General features: G+C 38.4%; 4 protein-coding genes across 14 annotated transcripts; 3 read left to right on the forward strand and 1 right to left on the reverse strand.

Moving 5' to 3' along the window:
- Positions 1-735: 735 nt before the first annotated feature.
- On the forward strand, positions 736-3,409 carry LOC117832531 (retinal rod rhodopsin-sensitive cGMP 3',5'-cyclic phosphodiesterase subunit gamma-like). 3 transcript variants are annotated; one of them, XM_034711697.1, is made up of 5 exons: positions 736-851; positions 1,580-1,678; positions 2,599-2,760; positions 2,838-2,878; positions 2,987-3,409. In XM_034711697.1, exons 3-5 carry the CDS (start codon positions 2,615-2,617, stop codon positions 3,061-3,063), a joined length of 264 nt encoding a protein of 87 aa, XP_034567588.1. In that variant the 5' UTR covers positions 736-851; positions 1,580-1,678; positions 2,599-2,614; the 3' UTR covers positions 3,064-3,409. The 3 variants fall into 3 exon arrangements, with proteins under 3 accessions (XP_034567588.1, XP_034567591.1, XP_034567590.1); XM_034711700.1 differs by lacking the exon at positions 736-851 and adding an exon at positions 858-1,198; XM_034711699.1 differs by lacking the exon at positions 736-851 and having other exon boundaries at positions 1,233-1,678.
- Positions 3,410-3,992: 583 nt separating this feature from the next.
- LOC117832626 (tetraspanin-10) lies at positions 3,993-7,036 on the reverse strand. 3 transcript variants are annotated; one of them, XM_034711835.1, is made up of 4 exons: positions 6,990-7,036; positions 5,969-6,308; positions 5,233-5,828; positions 3,993-5,121 (listed from the first exon to the last, which is right to left on the reverse strand). In XM_034711835.1, the coding sequence occupies exons 2-4, from the start codon at positions 6,056-6,058 to the stop codon at positions 4,806-4,808; spliced, it is 1,002 nt and encodes a 333-aa protein (XP_034567726.1). In that variant the 5' UTR covers positions 6,059-6,308; positions 6,990-7,036; the 3' UTR covers positions 3,993-4,805. The 3 variants fall into 3 exon arrangements, with proteins under 3 accessions (XP_034567726.1, XP_034567725.1, XP_034567724.1); XM_034711834.1 differs by having other exon boundaries at positions 5,969-6,312; positions 6,990-7,009; XM_034711833.1 differs by lacking the exon at positions 6,990-7,036 and having other exon boundaries at positions 5,969-6,760.
- Positions 7,037-12,352: 5,316 nt separating this feature from the next.
- si:dkey-282h22.5 (uncharacterized protein LOC107988040 homolog) lies at positions 12,353-15,195 on the forward strand. 7 transcript variants are annotated; one of them, XM_034710635.1, is made up of 4 exons: positions 12,353-12,641; positions 13,409-13,511; positions 13,625-13,754; positions 14,510-15,195. In XM_034710635.1, the coding sequence occupies exons 2-4, from the start codon at positions 13,418-13,420 to the stop codon at positions 14,787-14,789; spliced, it is 504 nt and encodes a 167-aa protein (XP_034566526.1). In that variant the 5' UTR covers positions 12,353-12,641; positions 13,409-13,417; the 3' UTR covers positions 14,790-15,195. The 7 variants fall into 7 exon arrangements, with proteins under 7 accessions (XP_034566526.1, XP_034566528.1, XP_034566525.1 ...); XM_034710637.1 differs by lacking the exon at positions 12,353-12,641 and adding an exon at positions 13,060-13,290 and having other exon boundaries at positions 13,376-13,511; XM_034710634.1 differs by lacking the exon at positions 12,353-12,641 and adding an exon at positions 13,060-13,290.
- A 1,348-nt stretch (positions 15,196-16,543) lies between these two features.
- LOC117831785 (immunoglobulin lambda-1 light chain-like) lies at positions 16,544-21,383 on the forward strand. The gene is made up of 4 exons (XM_034710632.1): positions 16,544-16,668; positions 16,761-17,086; positions 20,101-20,134; positions 20,860-21,383. The coding sequence occupies exons 1-4, from the start codon at positions 16,629-16,631 to the stop codon at positions 21,183-21,185; spliced, it is 726 nt and encodes a 241-aa protein (XP_034566523.1). The 5' UTR covers positions 16,544-16,628; the 3' UTR covers positions 21,186-21,383.
- The last annotated feature ends 789 nt before the right edge of the window (positions 21,384-22,172 follow it).

Raw genomic sequence — 22,172 nt, forward strand, 5'->3', positions numbered from 1 at the left:
TATTATAATTATTATAATTGTTATGATTATTATAATTTTAATAATAATAATGATAATAATAATTATTATTATTATTATTATTATTATTATGAGAAAAAAGTCAGAATTTTGACCTTAGTCTCAGAATTCTCAGAATTTACTTTATTTTATTTTATTCTATTCTATTTTATTTTATTTTATTTTATCATATTATATTTTACCTTTGTCATTGCTATTATTATTGTTATTATATTTTTTTTAACTATGTTAGTACATTGTTGTATACCCCTGTCCCGTGTTGTAAGCTGCTGTAACAATAGAATTTCCCCCAATGGGGGACAAATAAAGTATATCTTATCTTATCTTATCTTATTCCGACTTTTTTCTTGGAACAATAATAATTTAAAAAACATTTTGGACCTTAATTTATTTATTTTTTCAGTGGCCCTTATCCTCTTCCGTAGGAATCTTTATTTATTATTACTTTATTTATTTTAAGAAAAACATTGTCCTCACCCAAATGCTTCACTTTTCATTTTCAACGAATTCTGAGATTTTAAAGACTAACTCTTTTGCTCCTCATGCTACTGTCTATTTGTCGATTGCAAAGTGTTTTAGAAAGTAAACTCAAATCAAATATGACAGTGTCCAAAAAAAGTACTTCTCAAGTTAGTTTTAACAACACAGCTGAAATTCTGTTGGACAAAAAAACAGAGTGATACGCTCTTTGAACTAACGATCTTTGCTGGAAACGTAAGTGATTCACTAAGTAACCGCTGGTGTTACTACTTGAAACCACTAGATGGCGAGTTTATCTCAGTCTATTTAAATCAATCTGCAGCGATGTAGAGATTCGAGCTCATCTTTTTAAGGTATTTTGTGTGAAGTGCACAAACAGTGCAGTTTATTGTATCGTCCATACCAGGGATGAACTGCATAAGATTAAACCAAAAAAATCTGGTAGTTTGATGTTGTATGATGGGCTACAAGAGTCTCATTTATTAACCACACCATAGTAAGGACTATTGTAGCTAATTTTGAATTTTTGTCTCTAAAAATGATCTGATTGAAAACTTATAATTATCAGTCATAATAATCAAAATCTCCAAATCTGGCACTGTTTAAGGTTTGAGATGCTCTTGTTTGTAAAACTGCTAGAGAGACCTAGATTGGACTAGATTGAGATTTATAACTCAATCTGAGGGACTGCTGATTCAAGGTATATGCAGCCTATAGGCCTATATGTGAGTGTGTTATGGGCTGTAGATATACTATAGCATAATATTACAGTTGGTGGAGAGACACTGAGGATCATGGGAGATAGAGTTAAACCTCCAGAGATGAAAAGTTGTGGAACTATGGAGTTATTCCAGATGCACAATCTAACACATTTTCATTTCTTTCAGACATAAGGGAATTGTTTCCTCTGTCTGGTGTCTGCACCTGTCAGCCTTAGCAGCACTGACCTTATATCCCTTAAATCGCCTTTCAGCCATTCCCTTAATGAGTCTGCTGTTCCATATACAACGAGACAGACAGTGAGTGTACATGTGATGAAGGTCCAGGAGTTTATTTATACGTAGCGTCATAATCTTCTCAGAGCGTGAGGTGTATAAGAGGGCTTCATCAACACAGCTCGTTATGAAACAGCAGACCTGATCTCTACAAGACCAACAAGGATAACACAGCAACACAGGGGGTGAGTATTAGCCACCACTTAGATCATGTTTTTAGGCTGCAGTATGATTGAGCACGTGTGCGACAACTTGTTGGTTAATCCAAGTGTAATGCAATAATTATCAAATTACTCATTTGATTTTTTTTTATTGCCATTTTCATTACTCTCAACTTTAGGTAATGGCAGGTCTCTGTTTCTTTCAAGTGATTGCTTTTTAAAACGTTTTTGGTATTCATTTTCAATTGAAACATCACTTAATATTTTATTTACAGTTTGAAATGTGGCCAAGAAATCTTGACTTCATGTTTTAAACAAGAAAAGTGCTAAAACGCGTGTTTTTTTTAAATATTTTGATTTCATAATAGTACAGTACATCTCCGTCATGACTTTACTTAATGGTAAACTTGTCTTTGAATTTACACATTTAACATTGAGGTAAGCCTAATGACAATTTACTGAAACTTTATACACAAAAGCATTGACTCAAATTTGTCTTGTTTTTACTTTCTTTAAAATGTAGTCAGGCTACTTATCTTTTCAAAAATCAACCATAAATCAGGTTTTTACATGGTCCTTGTAAACAATGTTGATAAGTTGCACAAAGTCCAAACCAGCCTTTCAGTAAGTGATTCATGAGGTGTTGTCAGGTTAGGACCTCAAGCCAATTCAGCATGTCCTCTCAGTAATCTGATTATGAAGGTGCTGTGATGGCATTATGAAGGGATTAGAGGGGCTTTCATTGTCTGTGCCCAAGTTTGTATTTCTGCAGATAATAGTGTTTAAACATGTTTGTAACTACAAGAGGATCATTCAATTTGTATCAGTGTGGCTAGTGTAAATACAGAGTGATGAAAACAGATGCTTGACTTGAATAATATGCATGTAAATTTGGCAAATTAAAGACAAAAAACAGAATATGTCACATTTTTGTCTCATTGCAGTTCAAACTACAAGAGAATGAATTTGGATGTGGCCAAACCAGAAGCAAAGGCTAGCAGCAAAGCCCTGCCACGAGTCACCGGCCCAGGATCTGGTCCACCCAAGTTCAAACAGAGGAGCAGCCGCCAGTTCAAGAGCAAACCTCCCAAGAGGGGAGTGATTGGGTGAGCATGTCATACCTGAATTAAATCAGACACTTAGTCTTTGCGAAATGTAGTTTGTAAATTCCTTTTTCCTGCAGATTTGGAGAGGAGATCCCAGGGATGGAAGGCCTTGGAACAGGTAAGCTGGAGTCAAACAATGCAAGGCCATTGCACCATACATGAAAAAAACACAAATCAAATCTTTGCTTTTCGTCACTCACTTTTACTTATTTATTTTTTTCTCTAGATATTACTGTCATCTGCCCATGGGAAGCATACAGCCATCTAGAGCTACATGAACTGGCTCAATATGGAATCATCTGAGTCTCTTGGCTGATAAGTTATTTTTTATATCTACCAAAGGGAACTGATGGGGCAAACTTCAACTGAATCTGAAACTAAAGAAGTAGCGTGAAAAAGGACACGTGCACATAGATTCTGTTTTTGTCTAAGTTGTTTTATAAATTTAATCTATTTTCATACAAGTCTGAAGATTCTCAAGAAGAGTCATTTCTACATGCACAACCCATTGATGCTCAGTTTGTCCTTAAAGTCTGAGGTTGCAGTGGAGGCAGTGACTGGGATTCTTTGTTAGTATCAAAGGCAGAGTTTTTTTTTGCAAATTTGACAGCATTAGGTCTAATCTGAATAAAACATTGCATTAACTCAACAACAACATCTTATGCTTATGTATTTGAAACATTGCATAATCACAGGGATGTGAAATGTGTGTATTTCTTGGAATTTACAATGCTAAATCCTCCACTTCTCATTTTACTATAACTTAGGAATAGTTGGTCATTTAAAGAGGAGTGCGTTGTTTCTGACTTGCCAAGAGTTACTTGCTAACTTATAGATAGTTACACGAGGAGAGCCCACTATCCTGTCAGTGTGGTACAACATAAATTCCAGATGTAACCACCTAGCTAACTGCCAGTTAGCTCAATTTAGCACAAGGATTAAAACAGGAAAGAAACAATGAACTTGACTCTGTTTGAAAGCTAACAAAAGCTTTCAAATTAGCGTGTTATATTTTGTTTGGGGTTATGTTTTCTTGCTGTATTAGGGACTATTTTGTGGAAAGAAAACCATAGGCTAGCTAGCAGCAAGTTAGCTAAATTTAGAACTTAAGGCATTTTTCGACCGCAGGAACTTTACCCTGGAACTAGGGACTTTACCCCTGAACTACGTGCGTTTCGACTGGAGGAAGCAGGGTTTAAATTTAGTTCAGGGGTAGTTAATCTCCCCCTGAAAAGCCCCTGCTTTGGGGGTAGTACTTTTCAAAGGTCCTGGGACATTCGGCTGAATGTAATGGTGTTTGTGGAGTTAACACCGTTGTTAAAACAGAGGGACTTCCTGGGAATGCAAACTAGTTTAGTTATTTATTAAGATTTCAAATATTATTTAATTTATATATATTTTCTCCATATGTCACTGGCCTGATTTGGCAATTTACCTGGGACTTCAGCCCACGGTCGAAATGCAGACATCAATGGGGGCAGAGGAACCTTTTAGTTCACGGTAAAGTAGTTCTAGGGAACACTTGGTCGAAATGCACTTTAAGTTAGAAAGAGAGGCTTTCACAGCTCTGTTGAAAGGTCATAATAGCTCACTATTAGGCCTGCTTTATGCTTTACAAATAGCAAATGCTAGTCTTATGAGGCTTATACTGTAATGCTTTTTAAAGGAATATTGCTCGAAATGTAAGAATAAGTTTATGCATAGTAGTTTTTGAAAAACTCCTCATTAATGGCCTTATTTCTGTGCTAAAAAGCCCCAAATGATCTCCCCAAGAAGTCTTCACACAACACAATAAATAGAGCACATAATGTTGATTTAGCACTTTAAATTGGGCTTCTGTTACCTTGGTGTCCTTTGGAAAATTAAAAGTTGAACATGCTTCAAAGAGGATTTAAATATAATGTCTTAAATCTCAACATGGATTTTTCCTAGTGGAACCAAGTATTGTTGTTTGTCAACTTTAAACTAGTTCTGAAATATATTTCTTACATGTTATAAACAAGATGGAGATCCAAAATAAGCAAACCTTCATCATATATTAGCCATCAACCTATGTTGCTGTACAGTTTATGCCAGTAGATGCTGTCTAACAGGCGAGTGGTGATAAACAGAGTCATGATTTGGATCCCTAGTAAGGCGATCGCTACAGTTCCTATCAGACCCATGTGCAGCTCAATCCAGCGTGAGATTCCCCCCAGACAGCCACCCAGGAAGATCACGCTCTGGGCAGTGAACTCATCCAGAAGCTGGGCTCCTACACCACACTGAGAGTTCCAAACTGTGCCATTTTCTAGAGGGTCCACACAGCATGTTGCAGGGACGCCACAAGCCAGAATTCCTGGAGCTGAGCAGTTGTAATATCTGTGGAAAGGGAACGAAAAAGTCTATGGCAATCTCAGCAGAAGGTTTACTTTTTTCAAAGTATGCTGACGTCTATGTTTTGATAATTAATAATATTAACCCCCTACTCACATGTTTATCTCCCAGTCACGATAGTCATCTGCCCCACAGCACTGCAGATTTGACTGAATCTCGTCCATGATGAACCTCAGATCCAGATCATCTTGGTAGCGCACCATTGCTGTTGTCATCCCTGACTGCAGGTAGCTTCCAATCTGATCTTGCAAACTGTAGGCCACAATGGTGGCCAGCACCTGGGCTGTAATGAGCACCAGCACTGCTGCAGAGAACAGCCTCAGTAAGGTGCAGTTCTCTCTTATGGCTCCCACACAGCCTGACAGGCAGAGCAGAGTAAGCAGAAAGCCCATAGCCACAATAAGCAGCATTGGATCACTGCCGATACTTCCGATCTTCTCCTGGGCAAACGACTCTTTGCTGACAAGGCCCCACATCCCCACACCGAGAACCAAAAGGCCCACAACAGTGAACAACAGATTGCATAGGAACAGGGCATATTTTAAGAAATAGTCTATGAAAGTGTAACCATAGCGGGGCCGGACACTTGCAAACCCAGGTTTGCTGAGGTCCTGTCCACAGTTTGGCCCTGCTTCACGACATTCAACGGCAAAGTTGCCAAGGTCCCCAGAATCTTCTATGTCAGAGCCTGCCTTTGGAAACACAGGATTTAAACTTAATATCAAAGATTTTAAGAACTGATGCCACCTCAAACATTGAACTACACAGAAATACCTTTAATATTCAGAGAGGAATAAAATAAATACATAAAAGATTCAAAGATAATCCTTACCTTTGGTATAAGTGGACTGGACTCATTTGGTGTTGTGTCCTTCTTTGACCACGGCAAACGAATTCTTTTCATCCACAAATATTTTTTCATGTTGCAAATTTCTGGGAGAGGATTCTCCCTTTGCTCTTAACTGGTCAGAATGATGCAAATTAATTTGTAACATAGGGCGAGCATTCACTGCAGTGGGAACAGAGGAGCATGTGAGCTGAGGTGGAGATACTATGCAGTGTTTAGCCTTTGGCTGCTGGGAGCCGTGGGATTTCTTCATCATGTGAGAGTCACAGTGAGGAGATTACAGTTATCAGAGCATGTAAGGGAGGCTCGGATACACCAGAGTGGGCTGTCTGGAACAAGAAACTTGAAGTTAACTCAAACAAACCACTAAAAATGTCAAGGTGTTTGCAATAAGTTGTTTAAGTTGTTCATCTTCAAACAGGGAAAGTGGAAAGATAGGGAGGAATGTGTTTACCTGGTTGTGTCTGAATGAGAGAGAGAGAGAGAGAGAGAGAGAGAGGAGAGAGAGAGAGAGAGAGAGAGAGAGAGAGAGAGAGAGAATACATTCTTTACACTCGTGTGCACTCTTTCAGTAGCTGACTGGGTTCTTGCACAGCTTTTAACTTCAATAATTATTTGTGTTTGGTTTCTCACTAGGGGGATGAGGCCCCCATATTGGGTCTGAAGATAAATCTGTTAGATTTTGAGGTGATCAATGAGAAAGCAAGCCAGAAAAATAATAGTCAAGCTGGCACCTTTACAGGCTGCAAATAGGCACAGCAGTGCTCTGAGGTAAATGCTAATGTCAAAATGCTAACATGCTCTCCCTGACAATGCTAATAAATAGAGCAATGCGGAGGCTGGCAAGACATCAGAATGTTCTGAGGCAATTAGTTACCTGGTCTATTCAATAGAAAATGTATATTCAGACCAAGCGGCAACCTCCGGTCTCCAATTAAAAAAAGACGATCTTTTCAGCATTAAAGGTGACATATCATGCAAAATTGACTTTTTAATGGTTCTTTACCTGAAATATGTGTCCCTGGCATGTCTACAAACCCCCCAAGAATGAAAAAAATCCATTCTGCCCCTGTTTTGATTTCTACACCTTTCTGTAAATGTGTGTGAAACGAGCCGTTTCAGACTTCCGTGTTTTTGTTACGTAACAACAATATCCGGTCTGTCACGGAGTCAGAGCTCGGAGCTTGTTCAGCCCATAGACTGTATAAAATAATACTGAATCCCTCCCCCGTTTTTCATTACCTGCACAAATATGTGCCAACAAGGAGCTTAGGAGGGAGGCATGCTAGTTGTAGGCTTTCTTAATAAACGCAAAGGTCGGTTTTACTCCCCACGTCTGCAGATTTGAAGATATAGTGGATGATTTTTATTTGTCATGGATAAGTGCTAGCGCTAATTAGCATAGCCACATAGCTATATGTTCATAGCTGTAGCTGTAGCTGTAGCTGTGTACCAAGACACACGTCGACATACTGACAAATAAAACAACAAGAAACACTAAATCTGTGACCAATCCTTCATAAAAGGTCCCGCTGCCTTTCTGGCAGAGGTCGGGTTTACTCCCCACGTCTGCAGATTTGAAGATCTAGTGGATGATTTATCATGGATAAGTGCTAGCGCTAGTTAGCATAGCCACATAGCTACATGCTCGTAGCTGTGTACCAAGACACACGTCTACATACTGATAAATAAAACAACAAGAAACACTAAATCTATGACCAATCCTTCAGAAAGGTCCTGCTACAGGCGCCTCTCCGTCAGGATCAGATTCAGAGGGTTGAAGTAACGCGATCTCTGAGCAGCCGTGTATATTCAGCCAACATGTAAACATTAGATCAACGTGCTGGAGAGCCGAGGCACATCCACTTCCGGAGGGGGCGTGGTCAGAGGGAAAACAGAGTGTTCTGATGAGGAATGAAGAAAAGGACTTTTCAGGCATGCCAAAATCTGATTTCAAAGTGTTTTTTTTGAGCATAAACTTTAAATACATGTTTTTGGGACCTCTTAGACCAATATATATTGATGAAAAAAGCATGATATGTCCCCTTTAATAAACATGTTTACAGCATGGTTCAAAAAACAGCTTGGCTCTACTTAGCTAATTTCTCTATCAGCACACACTTCATGGGGGTGAATTTTTTTCTAACGCAACAGTTCAGAAAATATTAAGATTACGAGTTTTTGCCCAAATAAGGACATGACTGACTTGACTCCCGGACTGGAACACATAGCTGTTGGCTAGGAGGCTCAAACCCTGCCTCTTTACGTCACACTATGCCTGGTTGAGTTCCGCATTTCCAATATGGCTGCCGCCGTCAATTGGCTTCAAAACAGCGCTCAAGAACAGATGGGTGACATCACGGATACTACGTCCATTATTTAACAAACGAAAAGAAGGAAATCACTCAAAAAACAGTCGTAATTGAGAACAACTTATTTAACATGGCTGAACATTTGATAACAGAGTCCGCAGATAAATAATATATTTGGTTCACCAAGTGCAGTTAATGTTAGCAGGGCTAGCACTACCAACTTGTATACATTGTCGAGTGGTTATATGTCAGTTGAACCAGACAGCCTGCATGTAACTTTATCTTGATTTCTAGATCAAAATACTGCCAAACCACTATGAGATGCCATACTGTATGTCATCTTTGTTTGTTTACATGTGGGTAGTTGGGCATTTTTGGCATTATGGCAGTAGCCACTAACCAGAGCTTCAGCCCCTGCTGTGCTACAGCTTAAACACAACATGTGACCAGAATTTTGGGCATCAATCATGAAAATGTGAATTAGTTTAACCAACTGGTAGTACTACTTCTGGTACTGATGAGTGGGTCACTTTATTTAATCATGATGTTGATTAGATGAGCACATCCTTGTAAAGAGTTTTGCCAGTATGCCACAAAATGAACTGGGAATACAAAATATGCAATTCAACCTGGAGAGAAGCTATAATGAGTCAAAGTCATTGCGATCCCTTGAAATGTTGTTGAGACACGTTGCACCAAAGTAGCTTCATTATGTAGACAGGACTTCTGCAATGCTGGTGGCCAGGCCAAGCCAACCTGTCAACCTTAGAGGATGTAGGTATGTACCTTTTGTTCCAGGAAAATACGCTGAATGTTTGTTCTTTTCAAAGTCAGTTAAACATACTCACATAAAGGGTTTAGCAGCCATTGTAAAGGGTTAAACAGACTCTAATGAGTACATCTCTCTTGCCAGGCTTTCATTGGATAATTGTTAAAAGGAAAATAAAGTATAACAACTGAAGACAGCTCCTGTGTCCTATAAACCCTGCTCATCGTGTGACTCAGAAGGAAACATGAGAATCTTTATGGAGCACCTTCTGTTTGGCATCCATGCTTAAATATAAGAGCAGATATATATCAATTTAATGGTCCTCTTTAGATTTCTCTGATAAAGCCATTATGAAGTAATGTTATTGCTGGGAGTTAATAACAAGCAGCATGTGAGGGAACAAATGTGAGTAAAGAAACAGACAGAGAGAGGCCTGGTTATCTCACTCTCTGGCTCTGTGTGTGTGCTGCAGTCATTCTTTCCTCTGGCTGTGCTGCATAGCTGGAGGAAAGTCTGTTTACTGACTGGACTCCAGATAAGGCTAAAAGGACCATACTGTGCTGCCATGGAACGGTTTCTACACTTATGTTAATCAGGAGAAACCTTTCATGAACAACACCTTCTTAACAGATCAGTGTTTTGGTTTGTGTATCCATAATTTTATTGACTTTGCATATGTAGTATATGCTGGGCAGGAAGAACTTGTGTAAAAGAACTATAAACACTTGTACAAGTACTTAACTAGATCATGCAATACTATGGTACTTTCCCTCTCGCTCACTGCAGTTCATAGGGAAATACAATACTCCACCTTACTTATATTCAAGCTGTTGCTCTTTTTTTTAAACTATAAAGACTAAGAATTTAATTAGTTGCATATGATAAGCTCATAAAGTATTATACACTTTTAAAGTTTATAAACTTCTCAAAATAGAAAAGCTTAAGCTAGTGAAATGGAAAAGCTTAAAAGTTGATTGACCAGTTACACCATTAAAAGCTATACGATAACCAAGTTCACTTACCAGTAATGCAATACAAAATATCAATTTAGCATAATGATTAGTTTAAATTTGACACTTTTCTTGCTGCCCCTTTGACTGTGGTCAAGTTCTGAATTCATATAGAAGAAGGTTACTTTACTTTAAAATGTTGTATAATACTTATTCTTCTGCAGATGAGACACATACTTTGTTTTTCTGTACATTTTACAGCACCCTGTGCACATTTTTTTTTACTTGAGAGCAATAGTTGTGTTCACATGATAAAAATGATCACTTTGTGGGATTCTAGGAGGTCCATACATTTTCATTCATGTTGTGGAAAATAGTAAAGCAAACAATGGATGAACTTCAGTCTTTGGTGATAAAAAATAAAACAAAACTGAATAAGATGGCAGTAAAGCTCCTGCAGGAACTTCCTGCTTGTGTCAGTTTAGGTGGCCCCGTGGACAAAGCGGTAGGCCTATATTTAGTGTCTTTGTTGATGTTGTGCTGTACACGTTTAAGCAGTGTCTTCTGCTGATATATCTCATCCAGCTGTAACAGTCAAACACATTACTTAGACATTTACTTCTGTGATAAAAATAATTAAAAGTTGTTTCTTCAATGGGCTGTAACTCACTGTCTGACACAGTTGGACGTGGTGGCTAGAAGTGTTGAAAATGACTCTATAAAAATAAACAGTCTTCTCATTGATGGTCTTGTTTGCTTTTATAAGTCACATAGAGGCATCCGTATTATCCGTAGCTTCAGTATAAAATGCAAAAAATAATCAGTAACAATCAACATTTAGAGAGGACTTTACATTTTTTTAACTATTATCTGTGCATCATTTTGTATTTGCACTCTGGTCAAGTTCCATATGCATGACTTGTGCAGGGGTATTTTAACTTGCTGGAGGTATTATATAACATTTCTTCTTCTGCACATGAGGCACATACCTTCTTTTACTGCTCTGCTGCCACTGTACATTTCTAGTGATGTAGTGGAAAAGAAGAAGAATAGGCCTGATGTACAAATCAACAAATCAAAAGAATATTTTTCATGGTAAACTTTGAAAAAAGGAAATAAGATTGAGATCACAAAATTAAGATTTACAAAATTATATACTAAAAGGTTGTGAGTAAAATGGATTTTGAATGAAGTGTTTGAATTCTTGCACAAATCTCAAAAATCCTACCTGTCTTTATCCTCTGATAATTGACTTCCTGAATGCAACCCATTCTGCAGTGCTGTCAGTGCGGAGGTATGGCACAGGTGGCATGATGTTCATCCTACAAACAGCATGCAGTGCAGTGTGTTCTCTCTATGGGTTTAAATTTGGTACAGATGGCAAATGGATCACAGTTCGGACAGATTCCTTTTCAGCAGTGATGAAAACCTCATGTGATATATCAGGACTGTCTGCAGACATCGGAACAGGAGAATCTTTCAAATGGAAGAAGGAGCTTTAATCTGGGATAGATCAGACCTGGAATTTCCAGTGACAAAAGCCATTTTTGAACTGACCAGGAAAAGCGTTTCTTTCGCCCGGTATTTAGCAGTGAAGGAAATGTGCTTTATTGATTTCAATTCTTCATTTTTTGGGTTCTAGCTGCATTTGCTTGTCAAAAACTGTCCAGATTGTGGACTGAGGATATCTGTTGTAGCATTGAAACTCAAGAAAATATGTTGCTACTCCTCCATCAGCACTGAAATTATAAATCATCTAAGTTATGAATTATATTGTCTTTCTAAAGGTGGATTAAAGTCAAGCTGAGCAGAATAATGGAGTGAATCAGTCAGCAGCAGCGTATTTGAGTTACGGATGTCCACAGCTCAGTGGGGATTGAATCTCTTGGGTGCTGTATATCTTTCCAAACACCATGTAGCAGCTGTTGTTAATACAAATATAAAGGGATATTTTTTAATCTTGAAAAATTAATAACATTTGATTTAATATCCCTCTATTTTGCAGGTCCATCAGCTTGTATGTCTCTCCAAGTGCTCATCATCTGTGCCAGTTAAAAGGACCATTTTCTGGATGGGCCTGTCGTAGGCCAGATGCAGAGCAGATTGTATTACAGTAGGCAGTAAGAATGCAACACTTCAGCCATTCGGCTTCATCAAACACCTCCTCTGGATTACAGCCCATGGGGTGTGCGGCCAACCTACACTGCTCACAGCAGCTACAAGACATGTGGAGGATAGGCTGAGGCTTTAGATAAGAGATTATCAGGACCTCCCATTCAGGCTGGGTTATTCATCGTTGTAGAAGGAGCAGCAGTCTGGGAAACACATTGAAGAGACTTAAGGGGAAATCATGTGTGTTTGCATGTGTTTTGAGAACCTTTGACTTGTTTTCGTGCCATGTGATGTGACCCTGCAGGCAGCAAGTGTGCACAGATGCTGCAAAGGAAGAGAGTGTGACACAGGCCTGCATCACTGAAGTGGGTGGGAGCAGGTGGGGGGAGAAAAAAGGAGGCAGTTATAAGAAAGTTCTGCCAGGGGTATGTTTTCTTATGTGAGTGCTGACGGATCGAACTGCAAAGCGTGTTCTGGTGCATACGGAAAGACTCTTGGCACTACTTCACAGACAGGTACAGTAACAAGCCAAACGTGACTTACTGACTGGGATTAGATTTTATGTTTTAAGCCTTCACAACTATAGATCATAGTGCAAGTACAAGCGCAGAACAGAATTATGATGATTAAGATGTTATCTCAAACAGTAGAGTATATTTACAATCTTGTCTTTCAAAAATAAACAAGTTAGCAGATTGAGTTAATCTACTGATTCAAGTCTGTCTTTGTCACAAGGTGTAAGAGTTTTTCATTTTACAGTGAAAGATAAATGTTTACTTACTCACTAACTGTCTACGCTGCAAAATAGTTATGATAAATAGAGCATGTGTTAGTCTAATTTCTTGTCAAAATATCTTATTACACTTAATATAAGCCATATTGAGCCATCGGGTCCACATATGAATCTCATTCCAAGTTATTACAAGCTTAAGATGAGAACTAGCTTGATTTTATGAGTACAAATTGCTCTATGCAGGAAAACAAATTGTCTTGGGAAGTTCCTGGAAATTTGTCAGGACAATTTTTCTGACATTGGCAGTTATTTCTACTCATTACAGTCAATGAAGTCCTTGTTTTTGGAGCTTGTAATACCTTGATAGAAGATTTAAATCTGGACATGTCAGGTCAACGTGGCTTCAGTGTAATGAGATATTTCGATTGGTAGTAAGATAAATCCCCTTGGTTAGATTTGAGTTTTTTTGCACTGTAAGTCTGCCTGCCGTCACATTGTCATCCACCTGATTCTCAGCAGCACCTGTGTCTTATATTCTGGGATTTTTAGGCGAAGAAGATGACGATGAAGACAGTCCTGATCCTGCTCTGCGTGATTTTAACATGTGGAGCTCAGAAGTGGAAACAGGAAACATCACGTTTGGACCCTAAAGGTTGGAATTGATCATGCTAGATTTTTCTGAAATCTGTGAATGATTATCCTGTCAATAAGTCTTGTTCATACACTTAAGTGTTAATCCTATTTTATTCTACTGTCTGATTTCAGCACCTAACACTAATGGCAAGACTTGTTCCAACCTGACCCAAGTCCTGGACAACTGGAAATTTGCTATTATAACTCAAGTGAAAGATTTGCTGATCAATGACCATGCGTCTGTGCTGCCTGAATACAACAGGTGTGTTACTCCTGTCTCCGATGATAGTGTGCATGGGTTGCAGGTGGAAAAGCTAGAATGAGAAATAAATAAAAAAACACAGAAAGTTAACATGTTATGCAAGAGAGAGGTGCAATATGTGTGAACAACAACAGTTGGTGATGTCAGTGAACATTTTATTGTTCCTCACAGTAATACCAAATGATGAATTATGTAACTGCTGCTTCTCTGCACGTGACCGCTGACCAGTCAGAGCCAGTAATGTGATCCATGATTGCTCTGGTCCACACAAGGCCGAATCAACTTAGTAAATGACCTCACTGAGGAGACGGGGCCAGTAAATTACAGGAAATGTTGCAGCCGTGTGTTCTGTAGGCTGACTGAGGCCCTGAACTATAACACCAATAGTTGAAAAAGTATTTAGCTGTCACTTGGTAACTTTATCTTGTTTTTCTGGCTCACTCTAGGTGTCCTTTCTGACATTTAGGCCAAAAATCTTTTTTTGTACTTTCATCTTTTCTCAAGAGACTTCCGTTCTTTATGCCTGTTGTCCTGATGTTTCCCGCAGATGACGCGGCTGTTCCTCTTTAACAGCATGGCGTGACTTTCTTGTTGCCAGATTTACTTGGTTCTCCTCATGTTTTGCCAGTAAACAATGTTCTGATTCCTTGTGAGCTAATGGAACAACACAGTGCCAAAGCTCTTTGACAGGTCATCCAAACATCTAAAATAATTTACTCGTTTGTACTTTTCTGAACGTCTCTACTTGTGTCTAGGATCCAGCCCCTCTCGAATGCTCTGGGGGACCTCTACAAGCAGTTTAACACGCTAAAAGACGAGCTGACCACACTCTCTTCAAAGTTTGACAATGTGGAGGCTTTTGTGGACGACTTAAAGAGCGGCAGATTCTCTTTGCCCAAGCGGCCAATGCAGAGACTTCCCCCAAGCATTGGACTCAGGTCTCCACTCCGAGCACAGATGAGGGCTCCTGTGAGGGGGATTATCAGAGGGACAACACCGGTCAGAGCGAGGAGGAGAGGGCCACAGATACCTTAGACCTCTTGTCCAGAGATGTTTTATCTTGTATCTATACTGATGTATCAAAAAGAAGAAATGTTTGTATATTTTACAGAAAGTTCTGCTTAACATTATTTATACTAGTCACGCATGGTGTTTATATATAACAACTTTTTAAATCTTCAAATTATGAATTTATTGGTTTCTTTTTATACCCTGTTAATTCTAACCACAAGGTGGCAGCATTTATCAAATTAACTGAATTGTCTTCTACTGTCGTATTACAGCAAGACATAAGAAACTTAAGAGCTGGTCTAGAGTTGTGTGATAATACACTATATAGTTTTTTTTATCGGAATGTATGTCCATTTTATGAAGAGCTTTCCCAACTTATTATTTCACAGAGATTCTTGTGCAACTTCCATTAAAGCTACTGTGAGATTGATTTCTCTTTATGAGCTATTGCCTGGGGGATTGGCAGGGATTTCACCTGCTGTGCTTTTTATAAACCCCCAATAGTGTCACATTGGGGGAAAGACTTCAGGAGGACCCGAGTGCAGATTTTAAAATAAAAAGGTTTTATTAAACAAAAGGTACCAACAAAACATACTAAAACCTTCCAATAATAAATCAAAATAAAACATAGGGATCACAAGAAAAGAAACACAGAGAGAACACAGGGAACACACACAGGGAAGACGAACAATGATCCAACAAGGGACAGAGGAAAATGAGGAACTAAATACACAGAGTAATCAACACAGGTGTGGAACACAGGTGAAACTAATGATACAAATTGACTTTCCTTGTGTTAAGTTAAGTTAAGTTTCTCTATTAAACAATAAAAACTACCTGACTATTGAAGTATGCTGGCAGTTATATGATGCAAGTACCAATAGGCTATATAACAGCAACAAATGGATTGCCTCATTTTTTGCTGCAAAAAATTACGGGTGTCGGGATAAAGAAAACCTACTGCCAGAATCACTGGAGCTCCCACAGAGCTGATTTACAACCACCTCAGCCGCCATTCTCCTCACCTTCCTGAACTAACTTGGTTGGAGGTTGTGTCAAGCCTGCCCAGTCTGATAGATGAAAAAGGAATGGTTTGCAGTTAATGAAGAAGGATTCACCAACTGGATGATGGCTAAAGCATGGAAAGGTTAAACAACAAAATCAGTAAACATAGAAAGTTACAGTCACATTTATAATGCTGGGAAATTGTAGAACAGACAGAGGAAGTTGTTAAAAAGGGCACCGAAAATGGTGCAGCACAACAGAGGAAAGCCAATGGGCTGAGATTAAAATGCACAATAAAGAACACTGGAGGGCAGCACTGGTTTGTAGGTAGAACTGGGTGGGATATCCTTAAAAAGACACACAAACACACACAATATTTGTAAATCTATTTCAGCTGAAGTAGTCGACAGGAAACACCTGTAAGCCTTGTGTCTTTCTTCAGCATCATGTAAATTAAGAGGTTAAGTATCAGTTCTCTGTGAAACTATGAATGACTGAAAACTCGATAACATTCTTATACATACGTTATATTTGTATAGATATTTATTTTTGAAAGGCTGAAACATTGCATGAAATGTGATTCAGATACCATTTTATAAACTACCCCGTAACTGACAACCAGTCACTTGCAACAACTGTAAGGAACATACTTGGAATTTGAGATTTTCTCAGGTACAGAAATGTGTCAAGCCTGCAGATGACTCAAAGCTCCTCCTCCTGTCAGTCCCCCTCAGTCTCAGTGTTGTATTAAATTGCTCCTCCAGCACCTCCTCTCCTCATCCTCCAGAGCCTCTAATCTGTCAGCAGTGAGCTCACTTTACAAGTTCCAAGTCCATTCTCAGAACACACACTGACAACATGCTGGGGACCCTCTGCACTTTCATCACTGCTCTAACGTGTAAGGAGGCTGACTTACTGCAGCTTTGAGCTCATGTTGAATTCATCAGTCTGTGTGTTTCTCTTGACTCCATGTAATCTTATTGTTTCCAGGTGTGAGTGCTGTGACGCTGGTGATACAGAAGCCTCCTGTTGTGACTGTAAGGAGAGGAGAGACAGCCACCATGGACTGTAACCTGGGGACTGTGACTAATTACCAAGCTATCTGGTATAAACAGATTCCAGGAGGAGTTCCTCAGTTAGTGCTGTACAACTATCATGGCTGGAGCTCTCCAACCTATGTCTCTGGTTTCTCCTCTCCAAAGTTCACATCAACACATCAGTCAACAACAGATTATCGTTTGATCATCAGCACTGTGGAGGAGGGAGACTCTGCAGTTTATTACTGTCACACATGGGATAACTCTGCCGATGAGCACGTATCACAGTGATTCACACCGTGACAAAAACCTCCTCACACTTACTTCTGCTTTTTATATCTCTGACCCATTTACCAATACATACAGTAACTACTCTGAACAATACTTTCTTTGACTTCCAGTCACAGTCCTAAAATAATTCTTGATGGAACCATTGTAAATGATTCACTTATTATTTTATTTCATCACTAAACATGAACCGATTTCAATGTTTGTCTTGTTTCGAGGCTCAGAAAAAAGATATGTTAAAACTAAACTCAGAGATTTTCTTTTTACCTCTGGACACACATTGAACACTAAAGCTTGACTTGTTTCGTGTAATGAGGTTAATATAAAGAGCTTAAACTGTATTAACTCAAAAATTGAGATAGATTGAGGATTACTCTACCATCTTTGTGAGTCAAAAGCACACCTCATGAATTTGCCCAAATAAAGTAGAGATCTCTGATATACATTTTATGAAGACAACTGGACCGTTTTTAAATTACCTTATTCTGTATAAAATGTTAATTATGATTTGTTTTTTAATTATTATTTTAATTATTATTTCCAGGCCTCATGTCAGTCATGGGCCCTTAGAATCATCCTAACTTTTCACCTCTATACGGTGCCACTGGGTCAAGGTCAGCTCTCAGTATTATCATTAATGTGGGACCTATAATAATGTCATGCATTGATGTGGACACTGACACCCCCCACTCTAATGTTTATTTTTGTTATTTTGTTATTTTATACATAACCTTTCTAATTAAGAATTGTGCAGTAGTCAGGTACACAGATATTTGTGTGTTATCCTTATGTGGAATGTGCAATAAGGAGGAGCAAGGTTTAAGCAGGCAGTTTGGGGCAGCTTTGGAGCAGTTTTGGGTCTTTTGGGGATGCGCAGGTCAGGTGCACATGCGCAGTGTAGAGAGAGGACCGAAACGTCTATGCTGTACGCAGCTCTGCTACGCTGTTGTAATTGTAACTGTTGAATAATTCCTGGAAGTGAGTAAACTACAAAAAACAACCCATGCACGCCTGGAAAATCACTTTTTGTGTCCAAGTGTGTAACATTAACAATTGTTAAAATACAGATATAAAATCAAAAGCTTATATCCGGATTTAGATACTTCTCTCTAAAATTCAAAAATTAGTGTAAGTTGATTTTTTTTTTTCAAAGACTGCAAAAAGCAGATTTAACAGTTTCAAAACTATGACAAGATGAAAACTCCAATCAATTCAACCAACCCGGAAAGATTAAATATTTGTTTTTAAATCATGGTGATGCAATGAATTGAAGTCAGAGATGTATAATTGCCAGATCTGTCATAATGAACACAGTAAAACATTTACAGTTACACTGATAACCAATAAATGTACGGCAGCTGAAATGAAGCTCCTCCTCCTGTCAGTCCCCGTCAGTCTCAATGTTGTATTAAATTGCTCCTCCAGCACCTCCTCTCCTCATTCTCCAGAGCCTCTAATCTATCAGCAGTGAGCTCACTTTACAAGTTCCAAGTCCATTCTCAGCACCCACTGACAACATGCTGGGGACCCTCTGCACTCTCATCACTGCTCTAACATGTAAGGAGGCTGATTTACTGCAGCTTTGGGCTCATGTTGGATTCATCAGTCTGTGTGTTTCTCTTGACTCCATGTCATCTTGTTGTTTCCAGGTGTGAGTGCTGTGATGCTGGTGACACAGAAGCCTCCTGTTGTGAATGTGAGGAGAGGAGAGACAGCCAACATGGACTGTAACATTGGGACTGTGACTGATAGAGTGCTCGCTGGTATAAACAGATTCCAGGAGGAATTCCTCAGTTTGTGCTGTCTAACTATCATAGCTGGAGCACTCCAACCTATGGCTCTGGTTTCTCCTCTCCAAAGTTCGCATCAACACATCAGTCACAAAAAGATTATCGTTTGATCATCAGCACTGTGGAGGAGGGAGACTCTGCAGTTTATTACTGTAAAACATGGGATGGCACTGCCGATGAGTACGTATCACAGTGATTTACACCGTGACAAAAACCTCCTCACACTTACTTCTGCTTTTTGTGTCTCTGACCCATCTACTAATGCACACAGTAACTACTCTGAACAATACTTTGTTTGACTTCCAGTCCCAGTCCTCAAATAATTCTTGATGGAACCATTGTAAATGAAGTTACTTATCATTTTATTTCATCACTAAACATGAACTGATTTCACTGTTTGTTTTGATTCCAGTCTCAGAAAAAAAGATCTGTTAACAAACTAAACTCAGCTATTTATTTTTTACCTCTGGACACATATTGAACACTAAAGCTTGACTTGTTTGATTATATGAGGTTAATCTAAAGAGCTTAAACTGTATCGACTCAAAAATTGAGATGGATTGAGAGATTACTCTGCGGTCTTTGTGAGTCAAAACATAGGTTGATTACGTTGATGTTACACTAAATTACAGTTCAATTTAACAGTTCAATAAAACTATATATTGTGCAGATAACAGATCCTAGATTCTCATTTGATTGTTTTGGTTCTCAGGAGTCATTATTCATGTGGAGCATGCTCTAAATGAGAAGGTATTTCATGAGATGTGTGATGCATGTGACACAAGCTGATAAATGTTCAATCTGCATCCTTCTCTCTATTGTAAACTGCAAAAAATAAAATGTCAGAAAAGTGTCACAGAACATACACTAACATGTCATTTATACTGACCTAATTTTGTTTAGACTGACTTACAGAGCATCAACAGGCCTCCAAAGACAACCAGAACAATAATAGAACAAAGTAAACAGGCACACTTAATCCAAGATAATCAGGAGAACATTTTTAAAACATGAAAGATCACTGAATAAACTCAAGATACAGGATCAAACAGTCTGATAAAAGTCCATCAGTGTGTTTATAATGTGATCAGAGTGATGAAAGAATGAGATGTTGACAGTGAAAGTTGGTCTCAACAGGATGTTTCAGTTCCACTCCCCTCATCAGTGAGAGTCAGGAGCTTTTGTACAGCCATGTGTACAAACTGAATCACTGTGGTATTCGGAGGAGGCACCAAGCTGATTGTGACAAGTAAGTACCTTTAAACTCATCATTGGGCAACCAATATTATCTGCATCTGATATATATTAACAGAAAATGTTCATTTTATTCATTTGTGACATGAAATGATATTTTGGTTCAGATTGGCTGTTTTTAGCTTTTACCTCAATTTATTTAGAACCAATCTGTGCCAAGCTGTGTCAGTTCAACACATATATCAAGTGTTTGTTGATAATACTTCAGAAACTTTGAGGGCTGATGAAATTTATCTATCAGGAACATTTTCCACATTGTGGGTTTTTTTCTCTAAATCTGTGACAGTGCTCATCATTTCAAAACCTATTGTTAAATTATCTTTAAAAAAGTATTTGATATTCGTACATACATTAAAAAAAACATGGCCTTTAACATCTATATAATGTAGTGTATGTTATGTCTAAGTGATATGATTTATTTGGTCATGTTTTCTCATTACATTTTGTACTTGATGGTTTGATACATTTAAAAAGAGGCAGATGACAACAGATGAGTTGTATGACTTTCAGTCAAATGTAACAGAACTCAATGCTGTTTTACAAAAAAACAAACTATACTGGTCATTGGATGCTTTTTGTAAATTATCATTATATTATGATTTTTCTGTTCTACAATGATCTAATCAGTAGTGAAGTAACTATTTTAAGACCATCATGGCATATTTGTATTATTAACTTCATATGTAGTCATGTGTTGAATGTCCTGTGTGTGTGTTTCAGGCTCCAGCCTCCCTCCTCCTGTCCTCACAGTCTTCCCTCCGTCCAGTGCTGAGCTCCAGTCCAACAAAGTCTCTCTGGTCTGTCTGTCCAGTCAGTCTGTGCCTTTTGCAGATTTGAGCTGGTTAGCTGCTGGGAGTCCAGTGAGCAGTGGGATCTCTACCAGCACGGCTGTTCAGCAAGCAGACCAGACTTTCCAAATCAGCAGCTATCTGTCCATCCAGACGTCCGACTGGAACATGGACAAGGTTTACACATGTAAAGTGTCTCTGGGCTCCCAGACCTCAGAGAAAAACATCAACAAGTCCCTCTGTCCCACTGAAGAATAGTAGAGGAGCACAGAGAGCATTTCTAATCTGCTTCTTTACTCTTTGTGCTCTTTGCTCATTACAAGGTTCACATGTTAGAAAAGATGTGTCTGCATGCTTGGAACAAATGTTGGGACACCTAGCTGGAGGTGTTGGATCAGCTTTGCTACTGCTGCTTTTATCAACAATCATTCAATAAAAACATAAAACCATGTAAAAGAAGTCTTTGTATTTATTTGTACTATTAATAGAATAACTTATAATGATATTTCACCTCAACTCTTTTTCAAGGTACTTTATTTTTCTAATAATTTTCATGTCAGCGGTGATGACAGTATATTCACACACACACACACACACACACACACACACACACACACACACACACACACACACACACACACACACACACACACACACACACACACACACTTGATATATTTCTGTTCAGTATTTACTGCATATTCTAAATCAAATGAAACATTGTTATAAGGTGAAGACAGAGAAGTCATCATACATTTCAGAATCTAGATCACCTTTCAGATCAATGCAACATTTTATTGATCATTGTTCCGCTGTGGTGAGAGAATAGACTCTGTGATGCTGTAGATTATCATTTTTCATAGATACCAGATGATCTTTTAAGGATTTCTGAAGGAGGGAAAATGCAACTTAAAAATGATTATTCCTATGAGCATCAATACATTTGTTTTTTATACATTTTTTTGTTGTTGTTTTTTGGTATATTAAAATCAGCAATGAGCAACAGTTACAAACTATTTTGTTACAAATTTGAGACTCACTAATGTATCTTAAACATTAACTTGTGTTTTAATTGTTTACAGTAAGTAGTTATCATGTTGTCTTTTTATTTGTGTGTTTTCCACTGTAAAGATCTGTGGATTCATTTGTGAATCTCTTTAAAAGATTGAAAAGTTTAAAGATAGAGTTTGAACAAGAGGTGAGCTTTCAGGAAACACTGGCTGTTTGTTTCAAACCACTGTCACT

This window comes from Notolabrus celidotus, chromosome 20, assembly GCF_009762535.1.
Source record: "Notolabrus celidotus isolate fNotCel1 chromosome 20, fNotCel1.pri, whole genome shotgun sequence".
Taxonomy (NCBI): domain Eukaryota; kingdom Metazoa; phylum Chordata; class Actinopteri; order Labriformes; family Labridae; genus Notolabrus; species Notolabrus celidotus.